This window comes from Scyliorhinus canicula, chromosome 18 (assembly GCF_902713615.1).
Source record: "Scyliorhinus canicula chromosome 18, sScyCan1.1, whole genome shotgun sequence".
NCBI lineage: Eukaryota > Metazoa > Chordata > Chondrichthyes > Carcharhiniformes > Scyliorhinidae > Scyliorhinus > Scyliorhinus canicula.
This window is the reverse complement of record NC_052163.1, coordinates 5,467,714-5,485,878: the sequence shown is the minus strand read 5'-3', so window position 1 is coordinate 5,485,878 and position 18,165 is coordinate 5,467,714. Positions and strand designations below refer to the sequence as shown.

General features: G+C 42.9%; 1 protein-coding gene across 1 annotated transcript in view; it reads right to left on the bottom strand.

The window, feature by feature from the left end:
- The window catches only part of suz12b (SUZ12 polycomb repressive complex 2 subunit b), an 83,477-nt gene extending 67,307 nt beyond the window's left edge, over positions 1-16,170 (bottom strand). Inside the window, exons 1-3 of the mRNA XM_038776928.1 lie at positions 15,875-16,170; positions 14,241-14,287; positions 13,897-13,961 (exon numbers count right to left, since the gene is read on the bottom strand). Of these exons, the coding sequence (XP_038632856.1) occupies positions 13,897-13,961; positions 14,241-14,287; positions 15,875-15,974 (212 nt within the window). The 5' untranslated portion in view covers positions 15,975-16,170. The remainder of the gene's footprint in view (positions 1-13,896; positions 13,962-14,240; positions 14,288-15,874) is intronic.
- Between the last annotated feature and the right edge of the window lie 1,995 nt (positions 16,171-18,165).

Genomic DNA, 18,165 nt, shown 5'->3' with positions numbered 1-18,165 from the left:
GCCTTCACATATGGCAAACATGCATTTGATTGAATTCAGATTGCCGCAAACTGGTTGATGCCATTTGTCTTAGGATTTTCTTTGAAATAAGTTGGGTAATTTTTTACTGACAGACCAGCTTCCCATCGGTGATGTATCAAGTGCATTCTAAATTGTAGTGACTGTGTGGAGGGACTGCATCAATTGCAAAATTTAAATATGGTTTTAAAGCTTAACTGGGCATGATGTTCCTTGATGCAGACAGAGGTTACTTCATCTGTGCCTCACTTCTGATTTTAGTTAGTGAGCATCTAGATCCACAAGTTAAGGGGACTCTTAAAAACAACTTTCGCAGAGTAATTAGGGATGGACAATAAATGGTGGTCTTGCCAACTCTCAATACTTTTGTTGGTTGCTAGGAGTAAGCACTAACATTCATTTCCTGAGCAGGTACTGAAATAAAATAACTGACTGACTTATTCATTTCCTTTGGAGGAAGCATGAGAAAACTCAAACACAAGGGACAGAGAACATGGTAACCAAATGACAAGTTGCAACATATTTGCAATCTACTTGACAAGAGTTCTTTGGAGACCAGCTTAAAATCCCCCTTATATAGATTGTTTAAGAACAGAAACATTTGTGATCTTAATACACAAGTTTATCCATGTTCCCTGTTGTTGCATCCATACTTTTTATTTGAAGTTTTCTGGCATGTGGCAGAGGAGACAATTAATTCTGAGACAATTAGAAACATTTTCACCCCTCCAGCTGCCTGAGGTACTTAAGTCAGGAAACAACTCACCACAAAGCTTGGAATGCTCATCAACTCAGACACAAGTCAAAGATCGATCCTAAAAACTAAGGTTAACTCTAGAATTCACTCCCGCATGATAATTAAAATCTTCATTCGTCCATTTTCCAGTTCAGATATAATTTCATTCAGCAAAGAAAATGAACAGAATGAAAACCCACCGCAGCAACTTCTGAAGATTCCACTGTTTCAATTTACTGCATTGATCCAGGTGCCACTGCATTTTAAAGTTGCCCTGATCTCCAAAACTACTTTGAAATCTGATTTGGCTGGTCTGCAACAGTACATAGACATTTGCTACACTTATTTTCTACTGTCACCATACTACATTCAAGTACCTAGAGATATCTCTAAGAAAGATAATGAAGCTACCAGCAAGACAGCTCTACTGTAAATCTATCCAGTGAAGCACTTCGTATTTAACGACAAGACAAACTGGGAAAAACAAGAATCCCTCTAGCACACATCTTTAGTGCGCGACTGGAAGTGACAAAATCACAAGGATTCCAACTTTGACATAATTGTGGCCAAGCAAAACAAATATTTGCATGCTGTTGTAAATTGCTAAGGATTTTGAAAGTCAATTCGAGACAAATTCTGGTTAGCTTTTAGACAAATTATTTATTTCAATTCAGGGGCAATTTAGCGTGGCCAATCCACCTACCCTGCACATCTTTGGGTTGTGGGGGTGAGGCCCACACAGACAAGGGGAGAATGTGCAAACTCCACAAGGACAGTGACCCGGGGCCACGATCGAACCCAGGTCCTTGGCACGGTGATGCAGCAGTGCTAGCCGCTGCGCCACTCCCATTTCATTTAGTTTCATTCACTGGAAAAGTACTTGCCATCCTTGCTCAAAAGTAGTAAACATTCATGACTGTATGGCTGTAAACACTGATGAATGCCTTTGTACAAAACTGAATACTGAACCTAATATAAAACATTCCTGTATTGAGGCAATGGAGTTATTAACGAGATGGCCTGGGTAGAGCCACTGAGATGATCAAGAAACTGCACACAAGAAGAGACTTAACAAAATGACAAACATTGCATTGTAAGGGCAATTTCATCTATAAATTAAATAAATTTTCTGGCCGTTAAAATTTAAAAACCGAAGCTGACCTAGGCACGATCGTCAGTACAGCATTCCACGATTCTGTAAAGGAATCTGGAGTCCTCCCTCTACAACATGCTTCAATTCAGGCACAGTTTTGTTTTTGTGTGTAGACAGTTAATTTGGAAATAACCAGGTAGCACAGTGGCGCAGTGCTTAGCACGGCTTTCTCACAACCCCGAGAGAGGTCCCAGGTTCAATCCTGGCTCTGGATCACTGTCCATGTGGAGTTTGCACATTCTCCCCGTGTCTGCGTGGGTTTCACCCCCCACAACCCAAAGATGTGCAGGGTAGGTGGATTGGCCACGCTAAATTGACCCTTAATTGGAAAAAAATGAATTGGGTACTCAATTTTTTTTATTTGAAAATAACTAGTGGAGCGGAGGAAAATGAGGAAATTGCATTTTACGTTTATGCAATGCCTTCCACATTATCACGTGGAGATAGCAGATAAGGGGCAAAATTACAGGCAATGACCCAAATTGAAGAGGATGTTTGGGGAGGACAAGGAGGGGAGGAATGGAAGAAGGAGCCGTGCTCCGAAAGCTCGTGTTTGAAACAAACCTGTTGGACTTTAACCTGGTGTTGTAAGACTTCTTACGAAGATAAATTTGGCAATGGAGAACAAATTCCTCAATACGCTGCTCTCAAGAGCAGCATTTGCACAGTGGTTAGCACTACTTTCTCATGACGCCGAGGTCCCAGGTTTGATCCCGGCTCTGGGTCACTGTCCGTGTGGAGTTTGCACATTCTCCCTGTGTTTGCGTGGGTTTCGCCCCCACAACCCAAAGATGTGCAGGTTAGGTGGATTGGCCACGCTAAATTGCCCCTTAATTGGAAAAAATGAATTGGGTATTCTAAATTTATATTAAAAAAAATAATTATGTTCTTGTCATAGAATTTACAGTGCAGGAGCCCATTCGGCCCATCGAGCCTGCACCGGCTCTTGGAAAGAGCACCCAACCCAAGATCAACATCTCCACCCTATCCCCATAACCCAGTAACCCCACCCAACACTAAGGGCAATTTTGGACACTAAGGGCAATTTATCATGGCCAATCCACCTAACCTGCACATCTTTGGACTGTGGGAGGAAACCGGAACACCCGGAGGAAACCCACGCACACACGGGGAGGATGTGCAGACTCCGCACAGACAGTGACCCAAGCCGGAATCGAACCTGGGACCCTGGAGCTGTGAAGCATTTGTGCTATCCACAATGCTACCTTCTGTTTGATGGGCTACAGGATCAGAGATCAGCCAAATGGAAAATGCTTAGAACCATAAAATTCCAACAGTGGAGAGGGAGGTCATTCAGCCCATCGAGTCTGCACCGACCCTCTGAAGGACTAGCCTACCAAAGCGCCCCAGTTTACCCCAGTAACCCCACCTAATCTACACAATGTGTGAAACTAAAATAAGCATTTTGAAGCAAATGGGCTGGGCGGGAAGTCAATGAAATTCTGACTGAACAAACTGAAAAGTGTTAAGCACAGGGTGTGAAGGGCACACTCCAGGACAGATATTCTCCATTAGTCCCAATACATTCTCTCAAAAGAGCAACTGCTATTTTATCCTTCCCACATGACACAAACAACAAACTGAGACCCTCACAATGCCAGCTGTCTATCATTCAAAGATAAAGAAGCTGCTCTAACCCACCTCCAGCAACTGCTTTGCAGGATTTACATCAACATTTCCTCCATTATATCCAGCAGACCCAAAACACCTATCCAGCTCATTTCCTGTTATGTTTCACGATTTATCAGCCCCCAAACTAAGGACAAACTTTTCCAAGCAAACTGAACTTTCTACAGCCTGGTGGTGCGTTTTATTCGCTACCTACGTGAGTGGACATGACCAGTGAGCTAATAGCAAACATCAGCCTGTCCCTCAGTGAGAATGACATTTCCTCAGGGTCATGTGTTTATGCATGGGCGTTCTGTATCTGAACCGGCTGATTTTCAACCTGTACTTTGGGACAGGACAGCTCACAAGGTAGCCTTTCTTTTTCCTCCAGTGCTGCTTTGCCTCATCATTAAGACATTGGGACTCAAAAGAGTGATGGAACTTTTTTTTTTTAAATAATTTTTATTGGAATTTTTTTACAGAAAATATAAAAATATAACAACAAGTATAGCAACAAGCAGTAATATGCAACTAACAGCCCCATAACACCTACAATTCCCCCATACTGTAACATCACATGTATCACACTCCCCCCACCCCCCCAACAAGAGAACTTAACCATAAATTAAAATTAAATAAATCAAATTTAACTAAAATAAGCAAACATAATCAACGTCCCCCCCGGGTTGCTGCTGCTACTGTCCCAGTACCCTATCGTTGAGCCAGAAAGTCGAGGAACGGTTGCCACCGTTTAAAGAACCCTTGCACCGATCCTCTCAGGGCGAATTTAACCTTCTCAAGCTTAATGAAGCCCGCCATATCATTGATCCAGGTCTCCACGCTTGGGGGCCTCGCGTCCTTCCACTGTAGCAAAATCCTTCGCCGGGCTACTAGGGACGCAAAGGCCAGCACACCGGCCTCTTTCGCCTCCTGCACTCCCGGCTCTACCCCAACCCCAAAGATCGCGAGTCCCCATCCTGGCTTGACCCTGGATCCCACCACCCTTGACACCGAGAGTGATGGAACTTGACGGACAAAGGCTGTTGCTGGGGGCGGCAAGGTGACACAGTGGTTAGGATTGCTGCCTCAGGGCACCTAGGACCCAGGTTCGATCCCAGCCCCGGGTCACTGTCCATGTGGAGTTTTGCACATTCTTCCTGTGTCTGCATGGGTCTCAACCCCCACAACCCAAACATGTGCAGGGTCAATGGATTGGCCATATCCTTTTATTAAAACAGTAAAAAATATATACAAGGCCAAACAGTACTAACACTAATTTTGTGTTGGAGAAACAGGGTACCCTCCCCTCAGTACGGGGATGGGGGGGCGGGGAAGAGATTATTAAAACAGTTCACAACACAGTTGCACTAAAAGACAAACGGTACATGCTAAATTGCCCCTTAATTGGAAAATATTGGGTATTTTAAAGAGGACAGAAGTTGTTGACGTTCTGAACAATTGGTAGCAAGTTCCTCCTAGTCATCAAGGTCAATATCACTGCACATCATGGGGTTTTCTTTTATCAGCACTTGAAACATTGGCCATTGTTGAGAATCCATAGGATACCCACAGTTTAGTAGCACAAATATTGGTTGATTGCTGCCTTAACACACCAACCTAGAGTATAAATGTCATTACAGGTACTCATGTCGGTGCAGCTTCCTATCTCCTAAGAGTTCCAAGGAAAACAAACTCACATTATACCTCACCGACTTTACAGAATTACCTCAAAATGGCAATATCAGTGGCAATAACCCTGTAAATAAAGGTAGTGACATTATATGGGCCAGTGGTGCAATGGATAATGCGCCTGACTACCGATCAGGAGATTCCATGTTCGACGCCTGGCTGGCTCATGGTAAACATTCCAACATTAGCTCCAAAACTCCGTGAAATAATACATTTGGGGGCAGCACGCGATGCAGTGGTTAACACTGCAGCCTACAGCGCTGAGGACCCGGGTTCGAATCCCGGCCTTGGGTCTCTGTCCTTGTGGCGTTGGCATATTCTCCCCGTGTCTGCATGGGTTTCACCCCCACAACCCAAAAATGCGCAGGTTAGGTAGATTGGCCACGCTAAATTGCCCCTTAATTGAAAACTAAAATAATCGGGTACTCTAAATTTTTTTTTTTTTTAAATAGTGACATTGTGCTACTAACATCCAAAACATCAAGAATTCTCCCTGGGACAGTCCTTGAACAAATAAGACAGCAATGTTATGTTCCAGAAAATCAATCCCTTTTACGCTTTTTAAATATGAATTTAGAGTACCCAATTCATTTTTTACAATTAAGGGGCAATTTAGCATCGCCAATCCACCTACCCTGCACATCTTTGGGTTGTGGGGGTGAAACCCATGCAAACAAGGTGAGAATGTGCAAACTCCACACGGACAGTGACCCAGATCTGGGAGCGAACCTGGTACCTCGGCGCCGTGAGGCAGCAGGGCTAACCCACTGCGCAACCGTGCTGCCCCTTTTACACACTTTTGTAAGCATTTAGAGATAAACATTACAAACACGCACCTCCTCATCCAACAACCAAAGTTTGTCTGTTCCTTTTTATAAGGGCCCATGAATCCCCAGTTAATAACCATACAATTAACAAACAGCCCGACACAAAGCTTGGAAGTAATATCAGCAACTTTGTATTATATTCTAGCATTGACAAACTTAGTCCTGAGATATAGCAAAATGCAGCGTATAATTAATTGCAGATATTTAACACTGGCTTACAATTACTTAGTATTAACCTGACATGGGACAGATTCATCAGAAAGGAAACTGTAAACACTTGTGTTAGCAGTTCTACAATGATTGGGGTACCAAGCCTCAAAATGCCATCTAACAACACGGATTCCTTTCGACTGGTGGTGTTTGCACTCTGGGAACTTGCTCAAGTAGATAGTCCTCATGCATCAGGTGATGCAGCATTTCACTTGCACCTCCTCCAATTTAGTCTACTGTATCCACTGCTCCCAATGCGGCCTCCTCTACATTGGGGACACTAAATTCAGACTGGTCGATCGTTTTGCGGACCATCTTCACTCCGTCCCCGAGCATGACCCCAACTTTCCAGCTTGTCCAAACACAACCCCACCCATCTCCCACATGGCCACTGGCCCCTGTTGTTCAATTTTCCTCCCACTGTGCACTGACCTTTCTCCTGTACACACATTCTGCTATCCTACCTTTGCCACTATTAACAATCTTCAGTCTCTAATGACACTATCAACAGCTCCCTTGTCTTATGTCCATGGCACCTTTGTCAATCCCTCCTTAACTCCAACGTATTGCTGACTTTCCATTCTGTCCCAGACCCCCTCCAAGTATATAATTCATCACATTGCTATCCCTCTGCAGTTCTCTCTCCACAGATGCTGCCGACCTGCAGAGTTAATTCAAACATTCTGTTTTTATTCCTCATGCCTACTCTTTAACAGATTGTCAGCCAAGCTAATTCCTACACTGACCACACATCTATGCATAATGTACCCACAGCCCCCCCCATCTGGTTCACCAATGTCCTTTAGGGAATGAAATCTATCGTCCTTACCTGGTCTGGCCTACATGTGACTCCAAGCAATGTGGTTGACTCTTAAATGCCATCAGGCTGGGCAATAAATGCTGCCTCACCCAGGTTTTTTTTAAACTCAGGCAGAAATCAATTAACCAAAGATCAGGGGTCTAACCCATGACAGGCCTGATCTGTAGAACTCAACTGCTCACTGGTAAACTTGTTAAACTGGTGAAACAGGGAAAAAGTTGAGAAATGTACCCTTCCTTCTTGCACTATATCTACCAGTTCCAAATTCTAATAAAGCTGTATGAAATATTTGGAAGTCATTGTTTTAAGTTTCAACAAAAAAACATTAATCAAACCCATCCCACTACAAATCACATTTATGAACCCACAATTCGTCACACAAAAGTAGCTCACCAAACAAGGTCACTGCATGGAACAAAAGCGCGATTACTGCGTCCTCAAATTGACCACAATCCAAAAGCAGCAAAATAATTATTTCAAAACCTCTTCAGGTAAATAAAATTTTACATTGGAAAGCAACAAAGTCTCTTAAATAGTTTTTGTTTTAGAAAATCAGATCAACTTTCAGGAAAAGCAATGTATGGAAATTCAGTTATAAATCTAAGATGACAACATTCTTTAAATCACCAGAGTGGACACAAAGTGAATGTCTGACATTAGGACAGTGGGAAGTGAACAATCAATGACAATACAACTGGACAATGAACTCCCACAGAGCACAAATGACTCACCGATTTAGTTACATGTTTAATACAGTTCAGGGGGGGGTGTTTTGCAACAGCACGCAATTCGAAGTGTTTTTTTACAAAAAGTCTGCAAACTCTGATCAGTATTTTTGCCTGCCGTAGATTGCATCCACTGTAACACATTTTGGAAAGGCAAGCACTTGATAGTCACAGGCAACAGTAATGCAATGCAGTTTTGCTTATAGACACTAAAAAGCTCTGTTGTAACACTGAAAAATAAAGTAAGATTTCATACAGGGAATCTGATGCTGTTCATGTGGGAATTCAGAGAAAATGACAAGTTAATACATTTTTCCATAAATATCCACACCTCATTTATGCACAACTTCCAAAGATAATATATCAAAAACCAAGAGGCTACTTCCACAGTACATCAAAGAGATGAAAAATGAAAATCGCTTATTGTCACAAGTACGCTTCAAATGAGCCCCTAGTCGCCACATTCCAGCACCTGTTCAGGGAGGCTGGTCCAGGAATTGAACCATGCTGCTGGCCCGCCTTGGTCTGCTTTCAAAGCCAGCGATTTAGCCCTGTGCTAAACATATAGAGATGGTCTATGTGTACTAGTCTCACTATTGGTAATTGCAATCCATAATCTTTTCAATTAATATCAGCATCAACATCCCAGCCACCACTCACCATGCACTTAAAACAGAAAATACTGGACAATCTCAGCAGGTCTGACAAGCGGACCTGGAGAGAGAGGGAAACTAATGTCGAGATTGAATAACTTAAAACGTTACTTCTTAGTCTGCTAAAAACTGAATGTGCCGTTATGGCAAAAACAAAAATTATATGTCTCTATTTAGATGCTCCCATGTTTTCAGTTAAGTGTGGTTAGCACGGTTGCCTCACGGTGCCAAAGTCCCAGGTTCGATCCTGGCTCTGGGTCACTGTCCGTGTGGAGTTTGCACGTTCTCCCCATGTTTGCGTGGGTTTCGGTCCCACATCCCAAAAGATGTGCAGGGTAGGTGGATTGGCCATGCTAAATTGCCCCCCTTTTTTCCTTCTTTTTTTATATTTAGAGTACCCAATTCATTTTTTTCCAATTAAGGGGCAATTTTGCATGGCCAATCCACCTAACCTGCATTTTTGCGTTGTGGGGGTGAAAGCCACGCAGACATGGGGAGAATATGCAAACTCCATACAGACAGTGACCCGAGGTCAGGACTGAACCCAGGTCCTCAGCGCCATAGGCAGCAGTGCTAACCATTGTGCCACTGTGCTGCCCACTAAATTGGCCCTTAAATTGGAAAAAAATCGGGTACTCAATTTATTTTTAAGAAACAACATAGCACAGCAAACTTAATATGTCCTGAAAAAATTATTCCCAAGATAGACTGCACTTTAAAAATAACTTGCACGCAGTTTATATGTGGGGGAATTATACTCTGTAGGAACAAGAAAAGAAACCTACATCATTTCTTAGGCACTCAGCACAATTTTGCCTGAAAATACTGACCACTGGTAATCAGAATTTTCAGCAAAATATATAACACAAGGATAAACTGTGAAAATATTTATTTCTTGTTTCGCATTACTGGATAGTCCCTACTGAAACTATACAAGGTATATAACTTTTCCAATCATATTTGAATGGCACTAATAAGTTTCCCTGCACCCCAATACAGTTATGGAAATGTTGTCACTTTGTTCTACAATTAAAAATTTGACACTGGACTTTTGCAATAGTGCTTTATGGGGAACTTGCTAACTTATTCCTGCTCAAATTTAGGGTACAATTATATCTCATTTGCTGACCATGCATGAACAGATGCCTCGGAAAACAGGCATTCCTCCAGATCCTCCAACATTCAGGCCCATCAATGAATACAAAAATTGGCATATGTACCAAGAGATCAGTTGTAAAAGGAAGTAGAATCCAGGAAAGCGAAAGTCATGTGTCACTCCAATACTCCTTCATCCCGGAGTATTCCTCACTACGTTTTCACGTTTATTTATTACTTAAACCTTGCAATTCCATACAAATCAGCAGCGCTTGACGAGTCTAAACTTGATTCATATTCTTCCAATCTCCAAGAATGCTTATCAGAGCTACAGTCACCAATTATCCCACAGGCCGAAAACATATTTATCTGTCCATTTCAGATAGATGGAGTTGAGCCAATATCTAGCCAACAGGCCAATATAGTAGTGAGTGATGCATTGTAGGAGGGGTTGCCATCCAATGCAATATTAAATTGTAGCCCATCTGCCATGTTAAAAATGCCATGGTACTATTAAAAATGAACTTTCAGTACCCTGGCCGAGAATCTTTCATTAACTAACAATATCAAGAATAGATTAAACTCGTCATTCTTCACATAATTGCATACAAGATGCTCTGTGCAAAATGGCTGATACATCAATCCAAGCAGGAACAGCAAATATACAGTCCTTGGGGATTTCCTGATAAATATAAAATTCAAGTGTTTTCTAAGGGAATGAGTAGGAATACATAAAGTTACACTATTGGTTCTAACAGACTAAAATTTGAACTGAACAATTAAATGCAAGCAGGCATTATTCAGACAAGATAACATACATCCAATCACAGAAACATGCTTCATTCCATTCCCGGATCATTAAATGAAGACTTATTCAAATACAATCTTTTTGCAATATTTGCTAATAGCCAACACAGCAACTATATCCAACATGTTTCTTATTTTGAGACACAAACCAATTTAGGAGCTAAAAAAATATTTTCTAGGCAAATCTATTATTTTCTACTTAATAAGTCACTTGAACTCAATATTTATTCTCTACCTTAAACAGACAGAGCAGGATTATAAAACCTCAACTTCCTCATCTAACTTATCTGTCAGAAGTTCCAGGTTGTGACCAATGAAGGTCAGCCTTGTGATTCAATCTTAATCTAAAAAATAAATAAATGTTTTAATATGATAAACTAGAATCAGAAAAGGTCACAATTGTTGGCATTTTAGAGGAAACGCGACGCTTTATTCTTGCTTTCTGTATACTTCTAATGTGTTCTAGTTTCAACAGCCATATGTATACGATACCACAATTCCCACCAACATTTCAAGGATCAAAACTCAACTCACCTGTTAATCTCAGGAATAACAAATAAATTTTGGTAAATCATCCACATTTTTAAAAACCCATTCGAGATATAGGTTCTTTTCCTAGAGAATTTATAAGCTCAATGGAATAAGTCTTTTATCTTTCAGTCTGGAATTAAAGGGGCCAACTTGTTGCAGCTCAGTATGGATGTTAAGGTTCCTGTGGTTCTATTCCAAGGACGCATTAAAAATCCACGTTGTAGCAAATATTCTTCTCAACACCACCCAAAACAAACAAACTGGTTGTCCACCTACTTCCATTGAGAAAATTGATGCTATAGATCCAGGTGCATATCTTTTTTGTTAAATGAATGGGGGATACCATTTGTAAAGCAGCATTTATTACAGTACTTCACATAAAAATATGCCCTCATAAGCTGGTGCACAACAGAATGGATATATGTGGCCGCATTGAAAATAGTCAATTATGGTCCAGGCAACATCCACAAAATTTAGTGTTGTTTGTGGTTCGATGAAACTTAAATATCAAGCTATAGATTAATTACACTAACTGTTCCCCTGTGCAATTTTCTGAAGGCAGCAACTCACACTAGGTATAGCTGCATACTTCTACAAACCCGCTGGTGCTATTCCAATGTGACTTGTCATTATGTATCTGGAAACATTACTCCAAAACTCCACTTAATATCAATGTGGCACAAATCACAGGAGTGTCATAAAGAAAAGGTAGCATTTAAAGCCCTGGCAAATATTTTAAAACAGATTCAGTAAATATGTTAAGAGAAACCAACTTTTGAAAAACTGAATGCTGAGCAGAAGAATAGTTGAGGTTAATACATAGGAATGTTAACTATATATAGGCAAATGAGTTGTCACTTATTGAAACTCAATCTCAGCGGAAATAAAAGTTATATTGCAGCTTGTATGCATTGAGATATGGGTGTTTAAAATATTTTAATTTTAAAGGAAAGTACACAAGCTACAAAAACCTTCCCTATTCTCACTGTAGGAAAAAGTAGAAACCCATCAATTGGAACACTAGCAAAATTTCACTTTTGAAAGCATTGGATATAAATCTTTGCTTGGTGGGGCATAACCAAAAACAAGGAAATGGCTGAATGGTAATAATGTAGAAAAATTTAAGTATTGTGAATCCTAAACTTTTAATTATGTTTTTCATGAACATCTATCGCTAGTTTGGAGAGTTAATCCCTATAAATTTAACCTGGAGATTTATTTAAATAAAAAACTAAAATTCACTGAAGAAATCTAAATAAAGGTGATTTATCACCTGATCAGCGATATGTAGTTTCACAGTGGGATTTCCAATTTGCTTACTCTCTACTTAATGAGCAAACATGTTGAACCATTAAGTTACTGATGCTGCACATTAAGTTTTTCTTGACAGAGAAATAACTCCCCAATAGACAGATAAATGTATTTAACACTCGAGCTGTGATCACTTTTCAAAAAATCCTTCCACAAATACACCTATTCTTTCTTGTAAGGAGAACCCGAGTCACAATTTGCAGAATTACTGAAACAAATTACACTACATATTGTACAGCCAAGTAACTAGATAACTCACTCCAATCAATCAATACATTATTTAAAATACACATTTGTTAATGAACGTACAACTAGATCAATTGTACCAAAAATAATACTGGACTGCTAAATGTGGAAGGCTCTTGCACAGTTTGCTGGGAAGAATAACTTACACCTGCCAGCACAAGCTAAAAGAATGTTTGTCACAAAAAGGTGAAAATCTTAAATTTCTGCATGGAGTTAAAACTCAATTGTCTGGCATTACTCAGGCACATTATTAAATTCAACAATTGTCATCAAAATACTAACCACAAATTAGGCTACTGCCTCCCTTCTTTAGTGACCAAGTTAGTCCTTGTTCAGCTACTTATTTTTTTTAATATAAATTTAGAATACCCAATTAATTTTTTCCAATTAAGGAGCAATTTAGCGTGGCCAATCCGCCTACCCGGCACATCTTTTTGGGTTCTGGGGGTGAAACCCACGCAAACACAGGGAGAATGTGCAAACTCCACACGGACAGTGACCCAGAGCCGGGATCAAACCTGGACCTCAGTGCCGTGAGGCTGCAGTGCTAACCCACTGCGCCACCGTGCTGCCCTGTCCTTGTTTAGTTATATTGTGAGTGATCCTCAATAACATCAATGCTCACTCACTATGAAAATCAGTAGAGTTGAAATAATAGAACCAATTACTGTTTACTCCTAATCATATTTAAATAATACATTCATCTTGACATTTCATCATCTATGACTAAAAAATTGGGGAACCATTATTCATTCAACTTTGCACCTTTAGTTTTCATCTGATGCTTAGAAATTCCATCCAGGCATTATGCACTCTGAATTTATACAATTATTGGATACCAACAGATCACTTACTACTTCTTTTTTTTTTTAAATTTAGATTAGCCAATTTTTTTCCAATTAAGGGGCAATTTAGCGTGGCCAATCCACCTACTCTGCGCATCTTTGGGTTGTGGGGGCGAAACCCACGCAGACACGGGGAGAACGTGCAAACTCCACACGGACAGTGACCCAGAGCCGGGATCGAACCTGGGACCTCAGCGCCGTGAGGCGGTTGTGCTAACCACTAGGCCACCGTGCTGCCCACACTTACTACTTCTTACATTTACAATTCAACACTGTATAAAATATTTCAAACACTAAACACAAGACAATTCAGATCGGCCAAACATATTTTCCCTCATGGACAATACTTTTCTACAATGTCAGGGGAGAACTGGGATTCAATCAAATGGCTTCAGGTAACTATCAAAAGAGGACAGGCTGGCCTTTTCCCTTTGAGATTTCCAACTACAAAAGATGTAAAAATCGAAAGGTTTTGTTGATGGCAATTCACTCACTACAAGTCATCAAAACAAAATTAGCACCCAAATGATTTTAACCAAGAAATCTCCTTCTTTGTCCTTCCTTTGAGCCTGAGCAATAACATTAGAAACTTTGAAATTACCTTTTGGCATTTGTTCTCGACAACCGGTGTGACATATAAGTAAGAGTTCTGTGCAAAAAGATGGGCTGAAAAACAGAACAGACGCGTCAGAATATTGCCCTAGACTTCATCTCCCGATGATCGGGAGGAAATAAAATGTAACAAGTAACGGGCGATTTTTAAATAAATATCACATGGACAAGGTATAAAAGGGTTGTTTACTGGACGTTTGGTTAATAGATTTTCAAAAAAGACTAACAAATATTAACGGCAACCGTGTTTAGTTTAGTAAAATGCCCTCTTCCCAACACACCACCTCCGTAAAAAGACTTCGATCCAAAACATTTATGTAACGATAAACTTACCGCGATGAGGTTTCTGGTTCGGAGAAATCTGTAAATTTGAGTAGGCTCTGGGGAAACGAAAGGGAACGAGTTCGTGTCAATCGCAAACCAGCAGCTTTTCCCCCTCTTGCCCTTCCTTATCCCACAAACCTTCACAGACAGGGGGGGGGGGGGGGGGGCGCGTTCCCACACACAAACAAAATAAAATCAAACATTTAATCGCGTTTGCCCCCCCCAAACAAAAGTGCATTTAGCAACGAATGTAAATTAGAATAGAACATCGCGCGGTAGGGAGGGCAACATTTAACTCACTCTTCACTTTATAAAAATAAAGTTACTCCCACCCCCCAGATTCCCAATTATTGACTTTTTCACAGGTTTGAATGATATAGGGGGGGGGGGGGGGGGTAAATGAGATATTTTAAGACAGCGAAACGCGAGTAATAACGTCTTTTCGATCTTTTAGGCGCTCATTAACCTGACATTTCTGTAATACAAGATTAAATGGTTTAAGGCGCCGAGGAGTGACGGATGGAGTGAGTGACGGATGGAGTGAATGAGTGAGGGATGAAATGAATGAGTGATGGAGTGAGGAGCGATGGATGGAATGAATGAGTGAAGGATGGAGTGAACGCGTGAGGGATGGAGTGAACGAATGAAGGATGGAGTGAACGAATGAGGGATGGAGTGAACGAATGAGGGATGGAGTGAACGAGTGAGGGATGGAGTGAAGGAATGAGTGAAGGATGGAGTGAAGCGAATGAGGGATGGAGTGAACGAATGAGGGATGGAGTGAACGAGTGAGGGATGGAGTGAACGAATGAGGGATGGAGTGAACGAGTGAGGGATGGAGTGAAGGAATGAGTGAAGGATGGAGTGAAGCGAATGAGTGAAGGATGGAGTGAATGAGTGAGGGATGGAGTGAATGAGTGAAGGGTGGAGTGAATGAGTGAAGGGTGGAGTGAATGAGTGAAGGGTGGAGTGAATGAGTGAGGGATGGAGTAAATGAGTGAAAGGTGGAGTGAATGAGTGAAGGGTGGAGTGAATGAGTGAAGGTGGAGTGAATGAGTGAGGGATGGACTGAATGAGTGAGGGATGGTGTGAATGAGTGAGGGATGGAGTGAATGAGTGAGGGATGGAGTGAATGAGTGAGGGATGGAGTGAATGAGTGAGGGATGGAGTGAATGAGTGAGGGATGGTGTGAATGAGTGAGGGATGGAGTGAATGAGTGAGGGATGGAGTGAATGAGTGAGGGATGGAGTGAATGAGTGAGGGATGGAGTGAATGAGTGAGGGATGGAGTGAATGAGTGAGGGATGGAGTGAATGAGTGAGGGATGGAGTGAATGAGTGAGTGAGGGAAAATCGGCGGGACAGTTGCCGGGGCCTCGGGTTTGAATTAGAATGGCCGCAGATGAAATTTCCACTGGGCCTCCCCTCAGCCCCGGATCCTCAGAGGGAGATATGGGGGGGGGGGGGCACCGCGGCCTAGTGGGTCGGGGAGGCGGATCCTGGGTGTTTACCGCCAGAGCGAGCCGGGGCAGTGGGCCCAGGGTGTGTGACAGGAGCCGGGGCGGCGGGAGATTGATGAGGGGCAGCCCCAGTTCCTCCTGCTGGGAAACAACCCCGTCTCTCTGGAGGAAACCACACAACTTACTCTCGAAGGCCTGCAGGAAGAGCTCGTGGTCGGCCTGGATCTGGTCAATCTTGGGCTTCTTGACGGCGTTTTTCCCCCCTCCGTGCTTGTGAGGAGCCATGGTGGAGCTGGGCGGCTCGAAGCGGGGAGAGGGGGAAGGATGTGGGGTCGGGGAGGGGTAAAACTCCCTCAGAGGGTCGGCCGGCCGCTGGAGGGGAGGGATTGAGGGGGGAGGGGGAAGGGGGAGGAGGTAAATTTTCCGCCGAGGATGAGGAGAGGAGCGCCGGCCTCAACCGAACCTCCCCGGCCCTGCCCGGACGTCCCGCCCCCTGCCCCGCGCGCGCCGCCGCCCCTCCCCATTGGCCGGCCCCGGGCCGCCCCTCGCCGCCCATTGGCCGGCCCCGCTGTCAGTCAGGCGCCGGCTTCCGGCCAGCAGGGTTGGGTTGGCCGCGGCGCCAGCAGGGTTGGTTGCCGCGGCGCCAGCGGGGTTGGGTTTTTGCCGCTCGCTCGCCTTGAACGGTTTTCGCGGGAAAGTCCCGCGCTGCATCATGGGAGCAAGGGGCTGGGAGCTTTCACCCTTCAACCCAACCATCCCTCCAGCTCCCCTCAGGCAACACTACACCCACTCCACTGCATTCTCTCACATTTCAATCCTTCTTCGTCTGAAAATATATATATTTTATAAATTTAAAGCACCCAATTCTTCCCCTCCCCCCCCCCCAATTAAGGGGGTGATTCAACACAGTCAATTCACCTGCCCCGCACATCTTTTTGGTTTGTGGGGGTGAAACCCACGCAAACACTGTACATCTGAAAATATAGCCCAAATATGGTCCAAAGATGTGCGGGTTAGGTGCCTTGGCCATGCTAAATTGCCCCTTGGTGTTCGAAAGGTTAGGTAATAATCTTTATTAGTGTCACAAGTAGGCTGACATGCAATGAAGTTACTGTGAAAAACCCATAGTAGCCACACTCCGGCACCTGTTCGGATACACTGAGGGAGAATTCAGAATGTCCAATTCACCTAACTTTGATCTTGCTAATGAGATTAAAATGAATTGTCATCAGGTTCTTGCCCATTCTGGGGAAGGCTCACTATGGCAGGCATGGGGGCAAGGAGGTGGATGAGGATGATTTAACAGTGGAAGGGAGAGGGCGGCGCAGTGGGTTAGCCCTGCTGCCTCATGGCGCCGAGTTCCCAGGTTCGATCCTGGCCCCGGGTCACTGCCGTGTGGAGTTTGCACATTCTCCCCGTGTTTGCGTGGGTCTCACCCTCACAACCCAAAGATGTCCAGGGTGGGTGGATTGACCACGCTAAATTGCCCCTTAATTGGAAAAAATAATTGGGTACTCTAAATATATATAAAAAAACTGGAAGAGAGGGCAGCACGGTGGCGCAGTGGTTACTGCTGCAGCCTCACGGCGCCAAAGTCCCAGGTTCGATCTGGATCATTGTCCGTGTGGAGTTTACAAATTCTCCCTGTGTTTGCGTGGATTTTGCCCCCACAACCCAAAGATGTGCAGGGTAGGTGAATTGGCCGCGCTAAATTCCCGTACCAGCCTCCCCGAACAGCTGCTGGAATGTGGCGACTAGGAGCTTTTCACAGTAACTTCATTTGAAGCCTACTTCTGACAATAAGCGATTTTCATTTCAAATTGCCCCTTAATTGGAAAAAAAGAATTGTGTACTCTAAATTTATCCCAAAAAGTGCAAAACTCCACAATTAATTACCCTACTGAACTATTCTTTAGTTTAATTTGTTTGAAATACGAATTGGATTACATCACGTTTATGATAGCAAGATAGAGGCACACACCAGCACACTTTACGTGCCAAGTCTGATTTTCCCACCATGAGCACACACTATTGTATTGAACTATTCTTGCACTGTAATAGTTTAATCTGTTCCATCCATAATCCATTCCGTCTTCACAGAAGAAGACACACATAACTCCCCAGAAATGCCAGGGAACCAAGGGTCTGGTAAAAAGGAGGAATAGAAGGAAATTGGCATTAGTTAAAAAAAGGTGCTGGGGACTGAAAGCCAATAAATCCCAGTGCCTGATAATCTACATCCCGGGGTACTATAGGAAGTGACCGTGGAAATAGGGCTGCATTGGTTGTCATCTTCCAAAATTCTGTAGATTCTGGATCTGTCCCGGCAGATTTTTGAGCGGCAAGTGTGCCTAACATCTGTTGTGGGGAAAATGCTGGATCTATTATAAAGGATGTGATAGCAGAATACTTTGAAAATATCAAAGGGATTCGACAAAGTCAACATGGATTTTTAAAAAGGAAATCATGTTTGACA